Below are 14,753 nucleotides of genomic sequence, written 5' to 3'. Positions count from 1 at the left end.
TCTGCTTAAAATGTTACTTTAACCACAAATGTTCCTAATTTCCGGCGCATGTCTTACCATTCATAATTGTCATCAAGGCCAAATATCAACTTGAGAGTTACGATTATTATGGCCACGGCTTGAATGTCATGCGGGATCATCCTTTTGCGTTTTAATTTAGGATTAAATGTCAAAAATTCAACGTTGTCCAAATTGGCCTTCTCTGCCACGGTGCAAGTCCAAGTATGCAGCTCGTCTAATCAAGAATTTAAAAAAGAATAAAAAATGATAAATTAAAAAAACAATAAATAATGACAATAAAATGGATGACCTATGACCACTATATGATCAGGGGATCTGTTGACACCAACCAAATGTTGAGAGACTGTTTCAAACAGGGCACCATATATGGCAGTGGTGGCGAACCTATGGCACGGGTGCCAGAGATGGGACTCTGAGTACTCTCCATGGACACCAAGGCCATCACCCCAGCACAGAGTTTCCAGACTGGACCCTGGAAACCTCCTCCTGCAGTCCCTAGCCAGGATGTGCTGTGATCAGGGCTATTTTAAAGCTACACATCCTCAGCTCCCGGGGACTACAGGAGAAGCAAGGAGATGCAGTCAAGGCTGCGTTATATTTGGAGCTCCTACTCTGGGCCCCACAATTCTTGCTGTTCAGGGGCCCCTGGAAGGAAGCTACAATGATAATCTGAATGTCTCCTCTTTCTTTAAACTGTATTGGTGTCCCCAGGACACAGATGCAATTACCGGTAAAAGCGGTGACAAAACAGGTAGCAACAGTTACTGTTTAAATTGCCATGTCAGTACTTTGCATTTAAAGTGGGTTTGGTCGTAGTTTGGGCACTCGGTCTCTAAAAGGTTTGCCATCACTAATATATGGTATAGGATCAGTATAAACAGTATTTTAATGGGATTGGGACCCGTGACCAATGGCCAGAAGTGGCCCGGCCCCTCTAAAAAATTGACTGGCGGTGTCCCGCAGATCTAATTTTGATGACCTAACCCAAGATTAAGCAATTAATATCCTAATAATATCCTAATTAAAATCTGCATAAAATATCCCACAATAAATCTGTTTCATCTCCTTGGGATTGGCCACGCTGATCCACATGCCTGATCCGGGAGACAATTTCACGTCAGGAAGGACTATAGTGTTTGGAAGCGACTCATCGATGTCGAAATAGACATACGAGCCTGTCCAATAACAGCGTGCAATGTTCTTAGGGGCAGTTAGAAGAAGCATATCTAAAAAGTAATATATTACAGACAGGTTATTGGCCTGGCAGGACCTTCAAACGATAGCGATAATTTTTAAGAGAAGGTTTGTATCATAGTGGACATGCTCTCCAGGAAGCAATGGTGTTGCCATCACCCGTGTCAGACACCCATGGAAACCCCATTTGAATGTCAACCACATCGGGGTAATGATCCGAGGCGATAATTACCGTCATGTCACAAGCTGAACAACCTGTTTGTCGTTCAAGGAACACGGAGACACGAGATGGACGAAGTGTCCAGTAAACAAGCAGAACATGCAGGCTATCACTTATCTCCTACTTACAGCATGAAAAATCTCCCCGCTTCCTACATTTCCAGTCCAACAAGAAACTCTACTAGAGATTTGCTAGACATCTACACACTCTGCAATATACTCCGCATTGTATCCGATAGAGGCAGCTAAAAACAAGAAATACCACAACTAATTCCTTGCCGGAGGAAACAACCAACCTGCCCGAAGGGCTCGGAGGACGGAAATTCCCCTAGACTTCTATGAGGAAGAGGCGAGCAAGTGTTTGCATAGCTATTAATTAAGCTGGAGTGATTAATACTTTACAAACAAATTAACATCCAAAGCTCTCTAGGATGTGAGGAGGTTACAATTCGTCTTGTGATTCTGAAAACATGGCAACTTTAGGGAGCTCAGCATCAACAACTTAAAGGGGTTACCAGAGATTTTTTTTTTTTTAAATCCTTATACTCCTCCCATTGGTGTACAGAGGAGTGCTTGGACGTCACAACAAAAATGTCATCAATTAGCTACATATTGTTTAAGCGATTCCATTAAAAAAGTGCAGTGCCTCACACAAAAGTCAAGCCCTCATAAATCTACATTGACTAAAAATCGACAAATTAGGGATTGTGGGATGTAACAATGAAAACACATAAAAAGCAAAACATGCAAATGATGCATATTAGGCCACATCCTTAAAGGGGTTGCTATAACCTTGAGCGAGTAAAAATTGTTTTCTATAAAAGCAATACTGATCCCTTTAAAGATAGTAGAAGAAATGACTAGTTTGGAACTTTCTGCTTCTTATTTTTTTTTTAATTGTTACATCCCACAAGCCCTAAATTTTATATTCTTCCGACTCTGGCCACAAGAGCGGGCTTGCTTTTTGTAGAAGGCCCTGCATTTTTTGATAGAATCACCTAAAGAAATATGTCGCTTGTTGATGACATTCTATGAAACCTTTCTGTTCCAGATGTTGTGCCGTGCACGCTCTTGCAGTCCGTGTTGTACTTTGCTGCACTATAAAACCAATTATTTTCAAATACATCACTTCCAATCATTTCCAGAGCTTAGAGGGACTTGTTTTTTTGTGGAATGAGCTGCAGTATCTATTGAAATTTTTTGATCACTTTTTATTTCATGTTAGTAGTGAATTAGTCAGGAGGTTGCATACACAATTGATGGTTGCTGAAAGTATTTGCTTTGTAAATTGTATCCATTGGCCAATTTCAGTGAATGTTGTTTCTGAAAAAAAAAATTGCTAACAAATAAAATTTTTTTGGTCTCTGTAACAATTGGATTTTAAAAAATGTTGGGTTGTCATAAGAACCAGGATTAACAATAAAGCTTCATTACAGACACCTGTGATAACTATTCTAGCCGATCATTGTAGCCTAAGGCTAAGCTACAGTAAATTAGCAACATCCAGAGGTCCGTTTGTAACTAGGGGTCGTCTAAGTCGGGTATTCTTAAGTAGGGGACCGCCTGTACATGATAAAAAAAATACAGCAAATACCTGGCAGATTCACCTCCATCAGATACTTCATACACAGGACATTTGGATGATAATAGCAGGTTTCTGTTATTGGAGGAAACTCTGGCAACTGCAAAAAGACTCCAAGCCAATGCGCTATCTCCAGAATATTACGGTGCACCGGGAAGTTCTGTAATGAAAAGAATCAATGTAATATTCCCAAAGTTTACTTCTTAATAATACATGTAAAACGGCAAAAATTAAAGGGCAACGAGTAAGGCAATGACCGAAAAGGGTCATTTCTAGAAAAGTCCGTGCCCGATCACCAGTGATTGAGATGGTTCATCTTCATTTGCATGAATTAGCATTTCCTAAATCACGGATACATAGAATCACAATATCACTGATTCATAGATATGTCATAAGTGTATATTTATACTTTTTTTTGGGGGGGGGGGGCATATGCCAAAACTACCCCCCAGCGGCACCTCAACAACAACAGGGCGGCGTCTCACCACGAGGAACGCCCGCTCTTTTCTCAGAAGAAACAAATTAGTGTATCTGTCAAGTACGGAGAGCAGGTTACACCTAGTGCCTATATGTATAATCTCCACCCACATCACATAATCCTCCGCTTTTCAATGATAGGAACACTTAATAAAGCAAAAACAAACTGCAATGTAATAAAGCGCTCCATTTACTAGAGAGACAGTCTGCCAGTATCAGCCCGACAGCTATGAGTAATGAGTCTTCAGGAAACAATGTACACTAATGCACTGTACAAGGTGGAGGAAATAGCCTGCTGTAGTACTACCATACAGTGCTCAATAGTCCACTTTTATAAAGTTAGTGATCTATTCAAACAGGTACAAATAGAATTGTGTGTAGTAGGATTCAAGTTGACTGACTTTTTTCGTGCCCGGAGTCACACTCCAATAGAGGTGAATGGGAAAAGTCAAGCAATGGTTACACAATGCTCTTCATTCACACTATTGTGTTGGATCGTAATCATTGTATAATAGTAGGGGGGGGGTATGGGGTACCTCAATAAGCAGGGGCCCAAGGCAGCTAACAGGAAGTGGTTACCACTTTAATGAACCTGATTTATGGCGCTATGAAATACTCCATGTACCCTGTACAGAAGTGGCTAATAATATAGGCGGTTTGGGCGGTAGCTCGGGGCCCACGCTTTCTAGGGGTCACTGGACAAACTAAACCCCCAACCAAAATTTACACTCAGAAGGAGCTCCACCCATTAAATCCTCAACCATCTGTTCCTGGTCTCGATACATAAGAGCTATTTCAGGATCTTTAAAAAGGTCCTGAAACTGCAGATTAAAAAAAGGCAGAAAGGACACGACCTCCATTCCCCAAGAAACTGGAATCACTCCGTACATCTGGTACTAGAATCAGACTTGTAGGGGCTATAATATTCATGCAGCCCAGGGCCCACGGCAGTCTAACCAACCCCCCCCCCCCCCACCCCCCACCACCCCACCACACCACACACACACAGTTTACCCAGTGGTGCCCAAAAACAGAGCTGGGCCTACTATAGTGATCACTATGGTGGCTCTCATAGGCACCCACTTTTCTCTTCGAGCCAATTTATTGTACATTACAGCAGAAAACAATACACAGGTTTTCTTAGTCTGCACTCATTGAAACACACAGATCTGCACAAGAGATACAAAAACCACAAGTTTTTGGGTTTCCTATTTACAGTATAATTTGTCTATATTACAGTACACTACCACCAGTGCGTGCAGAATACATCTGTCAGAGCATACCAAAAGGTATTAATTACGTGTACAAAGCCTTTTGAAAGCTTTTGTAAAAAATTGAACTGAAGAATGTTGTTGAGGAGAGAGTATGAGTGTTGCTAAGGAGAGCCTCTAAACAGGATGCTTGCTTTTTTCATATTCATAGTATTATAGGTCTAGATTACAGTATTTTACTGCTGGTTGAAGAATACAGCGGTTGGAGCATACCCAAGATTAAGGGGCAAGAGACATTTTTTTGTTTAAAATTGGACTTTTTTGGAAACTTTGAATGTTGCTAAGGAGAGTCTCTTTACATCATGCACTCTAGTGTAACATTTAGCAGCAGGCTTCTTAGAATTGCTGCCCACTCCAAATTCTAATTCACTGCTGCAAACTGCTATGTCTTTATACCAGAATTTTTGAAAAATTATAATAAAATTGTGATTTAAACCACAAGATGTTAATATACTCCTTTATATAAAAATTGAAAGCCCATGCAGATCGTGTCCTGCTGTAGCAGGTGCATAATTGGCCATTAGAAAGAATTTGGATACATAACAAGCTCTGTAGATGCCTCCAGGACAGACTGAGTAAACTACTCCCACCTACAGACCTAAAAAAAAAAAAAAAAAAAAAAAAAATGTGGTCACCCATTTTCCATACTGGAGGTCTTCTCCAGAATGATTCATTTGGATGTTAATGTTTCTAATATTTGATCTCTTGTTCAGTATTCATCTCCTCTGCTTCGCTTTGTCCCAAAAACCCACCTGTTCATTGAAAAACCTTACAATGGGCGGCACGAATACTGTAGATATTGTGCAACCTGCTCCAATTCTGCTTTCTAACTAAAAGAACAATAAAAAATAAAAAAAAACAATTAAGCTTTTAGTCCTTCCCTTTAAGTAAAGCAGTCGATCCTTATTGTAGATAAATAGGCCTATGGAGCTATACGGGAACCTTTACTAGGGTAATTATATACTGACCCCCTCCCCCCCTCTTTAGTGGAGAATTGAAAGAATAAAAACTGCCCTTAAAATGCTGGGAATTTTTTTTTTATAGAAATCTCACAAAATATAGCCGGGTTTTGTGTTCTCGATTAGGTCATACCTGAGACAGGTAAGGACAAGCTAGAGTTTCTGTTACACAAGAGATTACTCCCAACTAAAACCTGAGCACAATGAGCTTCCCAAACACCCACTTCCTGCTACTATGGAAAACGGAGAGCCTCACCCATGCCGACAGTGGCTTTCTAAGTACATGTACACTGCACTCATGTGTATCCGTGCCATGGAGAGATGCCAGCTGGTGGCTACCGGAATATACAAGTAACCAGCCATTCAAGTCAAGACTGTGACTATGACACATCAGGCCAGAATTATGGCTTCCTCCAGTAGCCACAACAATGAGCAGAGGATTGAAGACATTTAATTCACTCCTATGACTGTAAAAAGGCAGTATGTTATAGAGCAAGAGGAGCTGAGCAGATTGTACATAGTGTCCTATTTGCAGGCAGCATATTATAGAGCAGAAGGAGCTGAGCAGATTGTACATAGTGTATTATTTGCAGGCAGCATGTTATAGAGCAGGAGGAGCTCATCAGTTTAGTGATGGGACCTACGGCTCTTTTTAGTGAGCTGGATCGTTATGCTTGTATATAGTATCTTATCAACACTCAACAGGTTATAGAGCAGGAAAAGCTGATCATATAGTATCCAGTGTCCAATGCAGGCAGCATTTTACAGAGCAGGAGGAGCTGAGCAGTCTTATCTTCAGGCAGCATGTTGCGGAGCAGGAGGAGCGGAGTAGTTCGTACATAGTGTGCAGATGAGTCTGTTAGGTCCAGTTCACACCTGCATCAGGGGTGTCAATTACACTCTATTTGAGAAATGCAAAAAAAAATAAAATAAAAAAAATAAAATGGAAGACATCAATGAATGGCAGGTTACCATCTATTACGCTTCCACGCCCTGTTGCGCTATTTTTCCCCTCTATTGATAAACAGAATATACTGAGCGCAGGTGTGAATGTGCTCCAGTGTGATCTCCAGCTACGATTTTTCGACATGGACATGTGACCGCTTAAGAGGACCCCGCTGAGGGCTGTCACGTGTCCTCCCAACCACCATCACTGGAGGCAGGAATGTTGCTGGGTTGGTAATGTGACTATTACTTGTTTTCTTATTTTATATAATTTTTAGCTTTAGGGAGAAAGAAAAAAAAAAAGACACATTTGAAGGATGTTGGACAAACATTTAAAGGGGTTGTCCCAAAAAGGACACCTATCCCCTATTCAACAAGTGATATGTCCCCAAGTCCCCATATAAACGCAGGATTGCCTATCCCATAACTTCCATAGTTGTACATAGCCATTAGAGCCCACAGAAGGAAACCATCATCCTATTCTTAAGCAGTAGGCTGCTCCTTTGTCAGCGGAATTAAAGGTACAATGAATACCGTAGAGTTCACTGCAATCACAAAGAAAACAGAACAGGCTGGTCAACATTTTTATCATGTTTCAAAAACCTTCCCGAACACCTACAGAGCCCGGATGGCAAGTGTAACCTTTAATCTACGGTGGATGCTACATTAAAGATATATCAGATGTGTCAAAGTTATTGCCTCAGTACTGCTTTTCTGACTCCAAATTTCCTACAGAGATGTTGAATTAAAAAACAAAAGTATAAAAGCAAAAAACTGACAAAAAAAAAAACTAAAAGAAAAACACACCACATAGCTGCCTGCCACAGCCATGTGGGTGCTCATATCGTACAGCTATGTTACACATATAATTGTAATGTCAGTATGCAGTAAGCTCTTCAGTGCCCTCTATTGGCAGCAGAAGACAGCGTGCATATTATATTTTACCTCCATGTCATATAAAGAGGCTGTCCGTCTCAAGCTGGTAGATACAAGCGATAAGAACACAATTTACTACTCTGATTCCCGGTTATTTTTCATTCCCATGCTGCAGCAATAACCAGATATGGGAATGTGACTGCTACAGCAGATCATTAGCAGCCATGGCGACTTACTGAAAATAATGCCACACTTACACAGGTTGTGTGCTGTATTTCATCTCCTATGGCAGTGATGGCAAACCTTTTAGAGACTCAGTGCCCAACATGCAAACCAGAACCCACTTATTTATAGCAAAGTGCCAACACAGCTATTCTAGCATTAAATTATTAAAATCTTCTTGCCCCATGCTATACCACAGCTTTCAGCAGTGCTGAGGACACCAATATAATTGACAGAAGGTGGGAAACTTGGAACTTCCCAATGAACAGGAAGAATTGTGGGGCCAAGAGCAGAAGCTTCAATGGCTCCAATGATAATTTGACCCTGTCCACACCTTCTCTTCCTGCAGTCTCAGATATAGACCCAGATGCTTCACATCCTGTGCTACCTGGACAAGTCTATGCTGGGGCAACAGCCCGAGTGCCCACTGAGAGGGCTCAGAGTGCCACCTCTGGCACCCGTGCCATAGGTTCGCCACCACTGTCCTATGGAGTCCCTCCACAGAGCTGAGCTACAATACTAAAAACCAACAAGGACAAGTGTTGTGCCATATTTTTTTCTAATCCTGGACAACCCCTTTAAAACTGACAGTCTGCCCAAAAGATAGAACTTGATATGGGAAGTCAACATACCTGGTGCCTTATAAGTAATTCTTTAAAGGAAAACTACCATCAGGAATCTACCTATTAAGACAGATCCGATAGTCGGTTCCTCCTTCTGTCCATTATCCTGATCTAAACTTTATCTTACCAATATGGCAATTTTCGGCAGAGGCTACTGGGGTGTGGAGTAGCCCGTCTGGTCTGCAGGAGCAAAGACTACTCCACGCCCCAGTAGGCTCTGCTGTCCCACCTCCTTGCGCATCCTAGTTGCGCTCCTTGGCTTGTGCATAAGCAGCATACATGAAGCCGGCTTCTCTGGAGCTTTGCGCAAGCACAGTAGCTCTTGCTCCGGTGACGGAGCACATACAGGTATCATTGGAGCCGCCAACACTGAAGCATGGCTTCTTGGGCGTGGCAAAGATTTTGCTCCCACAGCCCGGACAGACTACTCCACGTCTCAGTAGCCTTTGCTGTCCCACCTCCTTGCACATCCTAGTTGCGATCCTCAGCCTGCACACATTCATGAAGCCGGCTTCTCCGGAGTGCTGTGCATGTGCAGTAGCTATTGCTCCAGCGAGTAGAATTTGCTCCCACAGCCTGAACATGCTACTCCACACCTGGGCAGCCTCAGCTGTCCCACCACCTTGCACATCCTAGTTGCGATCCTCGGCTTGTATACATGAAGCCGGCCTCTCCGGAGCTCTGCACATGCGCAGCATCTATTGCTCCAGTGACGGAGCACATACACGTATCATTGTAGCCACCGGCACTGAAGCAAAGCTTCTTGGCTGTGGTGTAGCCTCCCACAACTCGAACAGGCTAGCTACTCCATGCCCCAGTAGCCTCTGCTGATAATTTGCATATTAGTGAGATTAATTTTACATCAGGTTTGGCTATATAAAAGGATTAGAGAAAAATAGTTTAGGGCTTAAGAAGGAACCAACCATTGGATCCACTTACTGTACATTCATCATAGGTTTCCTATAAATGGCTGCCAACTTTAAAGGGTTACCAAAATTTACCCCTTAAACTATTAGGGTATAAAAGGTCCTTTCTAGTATAATTAAAAAAAAACAAAAAAAAAAAACATAAATCTCTAAGTCAAGTGAAAACTAGAAGATAGTCATTTTGCCAGAGAGGAGTCATTTTTAGGGGGCGCAGGGGACTGTCCCTTCAGACACCCCTATCTTTGGTTCTATAACACCTAGAAACATATTGCTGGTGCCATTTTAAAGAAAAGACTAATCTTTCAGACGGTATAAGCATGTTGGGAGTTGCAGAAAAATATTTAATTCCTTTTTATTTCTTCTGCCTCTCCCTGCAGATGTTGACAATTGATTTAGGAAAAACCCTAAAAATGTGGAGTCCAAGAAAAGCAAGACGTGCCGAAGGAGCAGAAACTTTGGTACCATGAAGATCAACCATACACGGGAAGATTTTGTTTTCCTGGAGAAGCGCGAGACCAAAGAGATCCTACCCTAATCACTTATAGAGAAGTCACTCTGCTGGTTTCTCAGGGTCGACTCACGAGATGTGTAAAACCGGACGGTTCACCGGTAGAGGTATATTTACAGGGTTTTTATTTTATTGAAATACTGAAGATCATGTTAATCATGGAACTAGAAAATCCAGACGCGTCAATAGGATTATTAGAAAGCATTAGGTAAAGTCACTGCTCTCTGATCAATGAGGAAAACCTGAGCACTGACCAGAAGAAAACATCACTATGTCACATAAAGAGCAAAATAAAACACAGAACATTTTATAGGTTGTTCCATTCATCTGATCAATTATATATCATGGTGGTTTCCCTTGGAATCAGCTGTAATTTGCATAGACAAGCAGACACTTGGTGATTCATTCTCCTACAGCACCCCCAGAGGGGAAATGAGGCATTACATAAAAGGAAAAACAAGAAAAGCACAAGAAACCGCAAGATGAAACGAAAGGATAAGAAATAATGAATTTTAAAGGGTTATTTTAATTAGTGAAGGATAGACTCCTTATCCAAACAAAACATAGGATTTCAATGGCGCTCCTGTGAATAAGTTATACATAGCCGAGGCCCCCTAGTGGTGTATTTTTTATTAAACTACAGGCCTGGTAGCTATTATACTTTTCAGAGACCAGAGAATAGTAGATAAGACGTAGTCAAAAGGTTTCACTGGAAATAGATAATTCACTGCCTGTGATCTATTCCACTTGTACGAGAGCTGAAACTGCAGTTCTGCAATCTGGCCACTACACTAAGGAAGGAGCTATCCACGTCCTACTCCAATGTTTTTATCCTTTGCAGAGCTGACGTTTTCATTGACACCATTTTGGGAACTGTATGACTTTTCTATCACTTTTTATCCAAATTTTAATGGAAGGCAAAGCAGCAGGAAAAGTGTGAGTTTGGATGTTTTTATTCTCTGTTCTGGTGTTCACCATATGCTATAATTTTTTTGGACGCAGGGATACTCAACATGCTTATTATTATCTCTGTTTAGATGCTTTTTAGGGAAATAGGGGTGATCCAAATTATTACTCTTAGTTATTTTTGGAGGCCAAGTTCACATCTGCGTTTTTCTTTCTGTTTTTTTTCTTTAAAATAACGGATTGTCATTTAATATACAGGCGGTCCCCTACTTAAGGACACCTGACTTACAGACAACCCATAGTTACAGACAGACCCCTGTGACCTCTGGTGAAGCTCTCTGGATGTTACTATAATCTCAGACTGCAATAATCAGCTGTAAGGTGTCTGTAATGAAGCTTTATTGATAATCCTTGGTCCCATTACAGCAAAAAATGCTTAAACTCCAATTGTCAATGGTGCCAATTATTTTTTGGTCTGGACCTACAATTAAATATACAGTTTCGACTTACATACAAATTCAACTTAAGAACAAACCTCTGGACCCTATCTTGTACGTAACCCGGGGGACTGCCTGTATATATGTTATAGATATAAGAAATAGATATAAGATCTATCCACTGAAATAACGGAATACAATGGATGATGTAAAAACGGATACTATTACAAGTCCATTGAAACCAATGGAGAAAAAAAACAGATCCGTTCAGTCATTCGTTACTAATGTTACAAAACGGAAACTGCAGAACAGAAGGTTGAACACAGAGGTGAACTAGTCTAAGGCTTATTGCACACAAGTGAGTTTGCCGCATGCAACAAATATCAAACCCGCATTATGAGCTTGCTGGAACATCCGGCCCGAACACTCAGAAACCGGAACTCAACTCCGCCTGTCAGTTCAGTTCCAGGTTATTAGGGTTCGGGTCAAATGTTCCAGAAAAATGATGATGCGATTTGAGAGCCCATCAAATTTACTTGTGGGCAATACTCCGGAAGACTATTATGATCAGCCATGGGAATCTTGGAACGGATCTCAGAACCATGTTAGCTGCAGCGATCGGTGCAAACAAGGTGTCTGCTGTGTGATACAACTTTTTGTGTGGCCTCTCCATACATCCTTTACCACATCACAACGTAACTGTACATCATAATGACTCAATAGAATAAATGGGGTCATAGGACGCATACATTTTCCCGCTACAAACCAGACTACTTATGGCCCTGTAAATGTAAGGTAAGGAGTAAGATACGGAAACGTGCTGTGAAATGAGATTTCTATGGATTTTCATCCATTTCTTACAGAGGAAACAGAAAACCTCTGTTCATGAAGAAGCTTTGTCTAAAAGCAAATACATTAAAAGATGGAGAAAGTGGGATCACTCAGTCACATAGGAGCGAGATGCTGGCCAGCAAACAGCCGGTCGTGTTCCCGGTGCTGACAGATCTCCGGTCACATACATTTTCCACAGCTGGAGAACAAACACGAAGCCTTGTGTCAGGTGACCTGCGGTGTCTGGTGGTGGGCACAGGCCACGGGTGTCTGGTTACTGTGCAAATGACAGCGATTCAGGAATATTGAAGGCTTTCAGGTTTCCCTTTCTGCTGGCATATCGTTTCATCAGACATCCTGGCATGTTTTCTCAAGCATTCCTCTGTTTATACTGGTGTAAATATTTAACAAGGATAATAATCTTATAGCTCAGTGCCGTCTTTATAAGCTGGGACACAATCTGCCCAGACTCCTGGGAAGGAATATGGTAAAACACACACAGATAAGAATTAGAGCTCATAAACTATGGCACCAACAAGCGAGGTGCATCTACTCAGCAAACAAAGCTAAAGTAATGGAATAAAAACACCCTGCCTAATATTGTGGAGGTCTCCTTCATGCCACCAAACGGCTCCAACCCAACAAATTATGGACTCCAGAAGACCTTCATAGATGTCCTGTGGTATCAGCCACCAAGATGTTAGATGTCAAGCATGCAATTCCTGTAACTAGTAAGGTAAGGGCCTCCATGTTTTAGGGTCTAGATGCCTTTTTGCTAAAATAACATTGATGGTTATGTTATATAGAATGGTTTCCCCCCAATTCCCTTCCTCATTCAATCCCTTCCCTTCCTTGATTGAACTTGATGGACATGTGTCTTTTTTCAACCATATAAACTATGTTTATCCAGGACATCCCACAGATGCTCAATCGGAAAGATAGCCAAGTCACTCCCTTGACCTCTTCTTCATCATCTTCCTCAAACCATAACTATTCCTACAGGGTGGCTGGACATTAGTAAGGCCTTTAAGGCAAACAGCTGGCATAAATTGGGTGTAGTTGGTCTGTATTACTTTTGGGTCACTAGTAAATGTCTACATGACGCCAGAACCCAAAGTTTCTCAGAAAAACATTGCCCTTAGCATCAAACTCCCATCGCCAGCTTGTCCACTCACCACAATTTATCTTTGTGCCATGTCTATAGAAGATGTAAAGCAAAATATATTCATCAGACCAGGGCACCATCTTTCATTGCTTCATAGTCCAATTCTTATGTAGGTACTTTCAGCAGTGGGCAGGGGTCAGCATTGACAATGAGGCCTACAAAGTCCATCTGTAAACAAGCTATTTGAGTATTATCACACCTTACTAACATAGTAGTAACATTTTCAGCAATTTGGCCATCAATATATTTTCTGTAGATTAGACCAAATGGACGAGCCTTTAATCCATGCAGGCTACAATAAGTATTGGGCACCCATCAGCATTATGTTTGTTAACGAAATGTTCCTCTTTCGTGGCATCTTTGTTATGTTGCAACCACTCCGTCATGGAAACCCTCTATTAGACCACTCCTGTCTCCAATCATGCAGTTGAAAACTCACATGGTCCAGCGTGTTCACGTCAACCAATGGAAGGTGGAATTGGTCCAGCACCGAGTGTAGAAAATCAAAACTTCTTTACAAAGTTTCAAGTCATCCTATAAAATGGGTGCAGTCTTCAAAAACAGGAACACGGTTACTCATGGGTGATGGTCCTACACTACTTTGTTCTGTCTTTGATGACTGTAACTATTTTAAGGGATGACCTGAAGTTTAATAAGGAAGTTTGGATTTTCTACAATTAGTGACAGAATAAGTCCTCTTCCTGTCATAATTTGTCTCTGGTCAAAGTCAATCATTCTTACAATTGGCAATGTTTCTGTTTCTAATCAATCCACTTCAAGAGCTAGTCATTCACTTGGGTTAGTTATATGTGGCTTTCTCAGGATCTCAAAATATGACTCACACCCATCCCCCACCCCCTCGCATCTGCATCAGAAAGCCAAGGTGGTTTAAGCTTTGGTTCCAAGTCTCATTGAAGCACATTGTTTTCATGGTCATTGTTTTCATGGTCCACCCTGGTTTGGACCTTGTAGGATCTGCCTGCTGCTGTCAAAACATTGGCTAAAAGATTATATGCCATACTTATAGGCCAAGGAGATGCAGAGTTGCTTATAACCTCAAAATCCATGTACATAGCCTGAAACCATTTGCTTTTGGCTGAAGTATCCGACATACAGATGCCTTTTGTTCTCATTTCCTCTCCATTGCCATCCGTTAGGCAGGAAATGGCTCAAAGATATAATGGTCTTTTAGTTTCCCAATACCTGGATATACTTTTATTTGTCATATGAGGCTTCAAAAGTTTTTTCACAATTTTAATGACCTTTTAAAACTTCTACATTTAGATCACGCTCTTCTCACATTCTCTAATCCTTTCCTCACTTGAAACCAGGAGACAGCCATACATCAAAGACGTATACCCCGGGGGGCGTTTTCAAGCCATAGACCAAGACCGTGGCACATCTGAGAGCTCCGTCCTGTGCTGTCAATCCTGTATCCATCCCGGCCTTGCTTTGGTTTTTCTCACCACTTGGAGACCTAGGCCAGCCGTAAAGGCCATCCCTGCAAAGGCGTTTTTGTTTTCTTGCCTGTGGCCTTGTGCCCATCTGCATTTCTCTTCACTTGGAACTGGCCTGCACCCTAAGGGTGTCA

General features: G+C 41.6%; 1 protein-coding gene across 3 annotated transcripts in view; it reads right to left on the bottom strand.

The window, feature by feature from the left end:
* The window catches only part of TAF1B (TATA-box binding protein associated factor, RNA polymerase I subunit B), a 56,559-nt gene that overhangs the window by 22,069 nt on the left and 19,737 nt on the right, over positions 1-14,753 (bottom strand). For all 3 annotated transcript variants that reach the window (XM_072143564.1, XM_072143566.1, XM_072143565.1), the window contains 2 exons: positions 3,029-3,176; positions 58-235 (listed from right to left, as the gene is read on the bottom strand). In XM_072143564.1, coding sequence (XP_071999665.1) covers positions 58-235; positions 3,029-3,176 — 326 coding nt within the window. The remainder of the gene's footprint in view (positions 1-57; positions 236-3,028; positions 3,177-14,753) is intronic.

The sequence above is a fragment of the Engystomops pustulosus genome, chromosome 3 (assembly GCF_040894005.1).
Source record: "Engystomops pustulosus chromosome 3, aEngPut4.maternal, whole genome shotgun sequence".
In the NCBI taxonomy this organism is placed as follows: Eukaryota; Metazoa; Chordata; class Amphibia; order Anura; family Leptodactylidae; genus Engystomops; species Engystomops pustulosus.
Note: the sequence above shows the minus strand (reverse complement) of the source record. Positions and strands in the feature narration are given on the sequence as shown.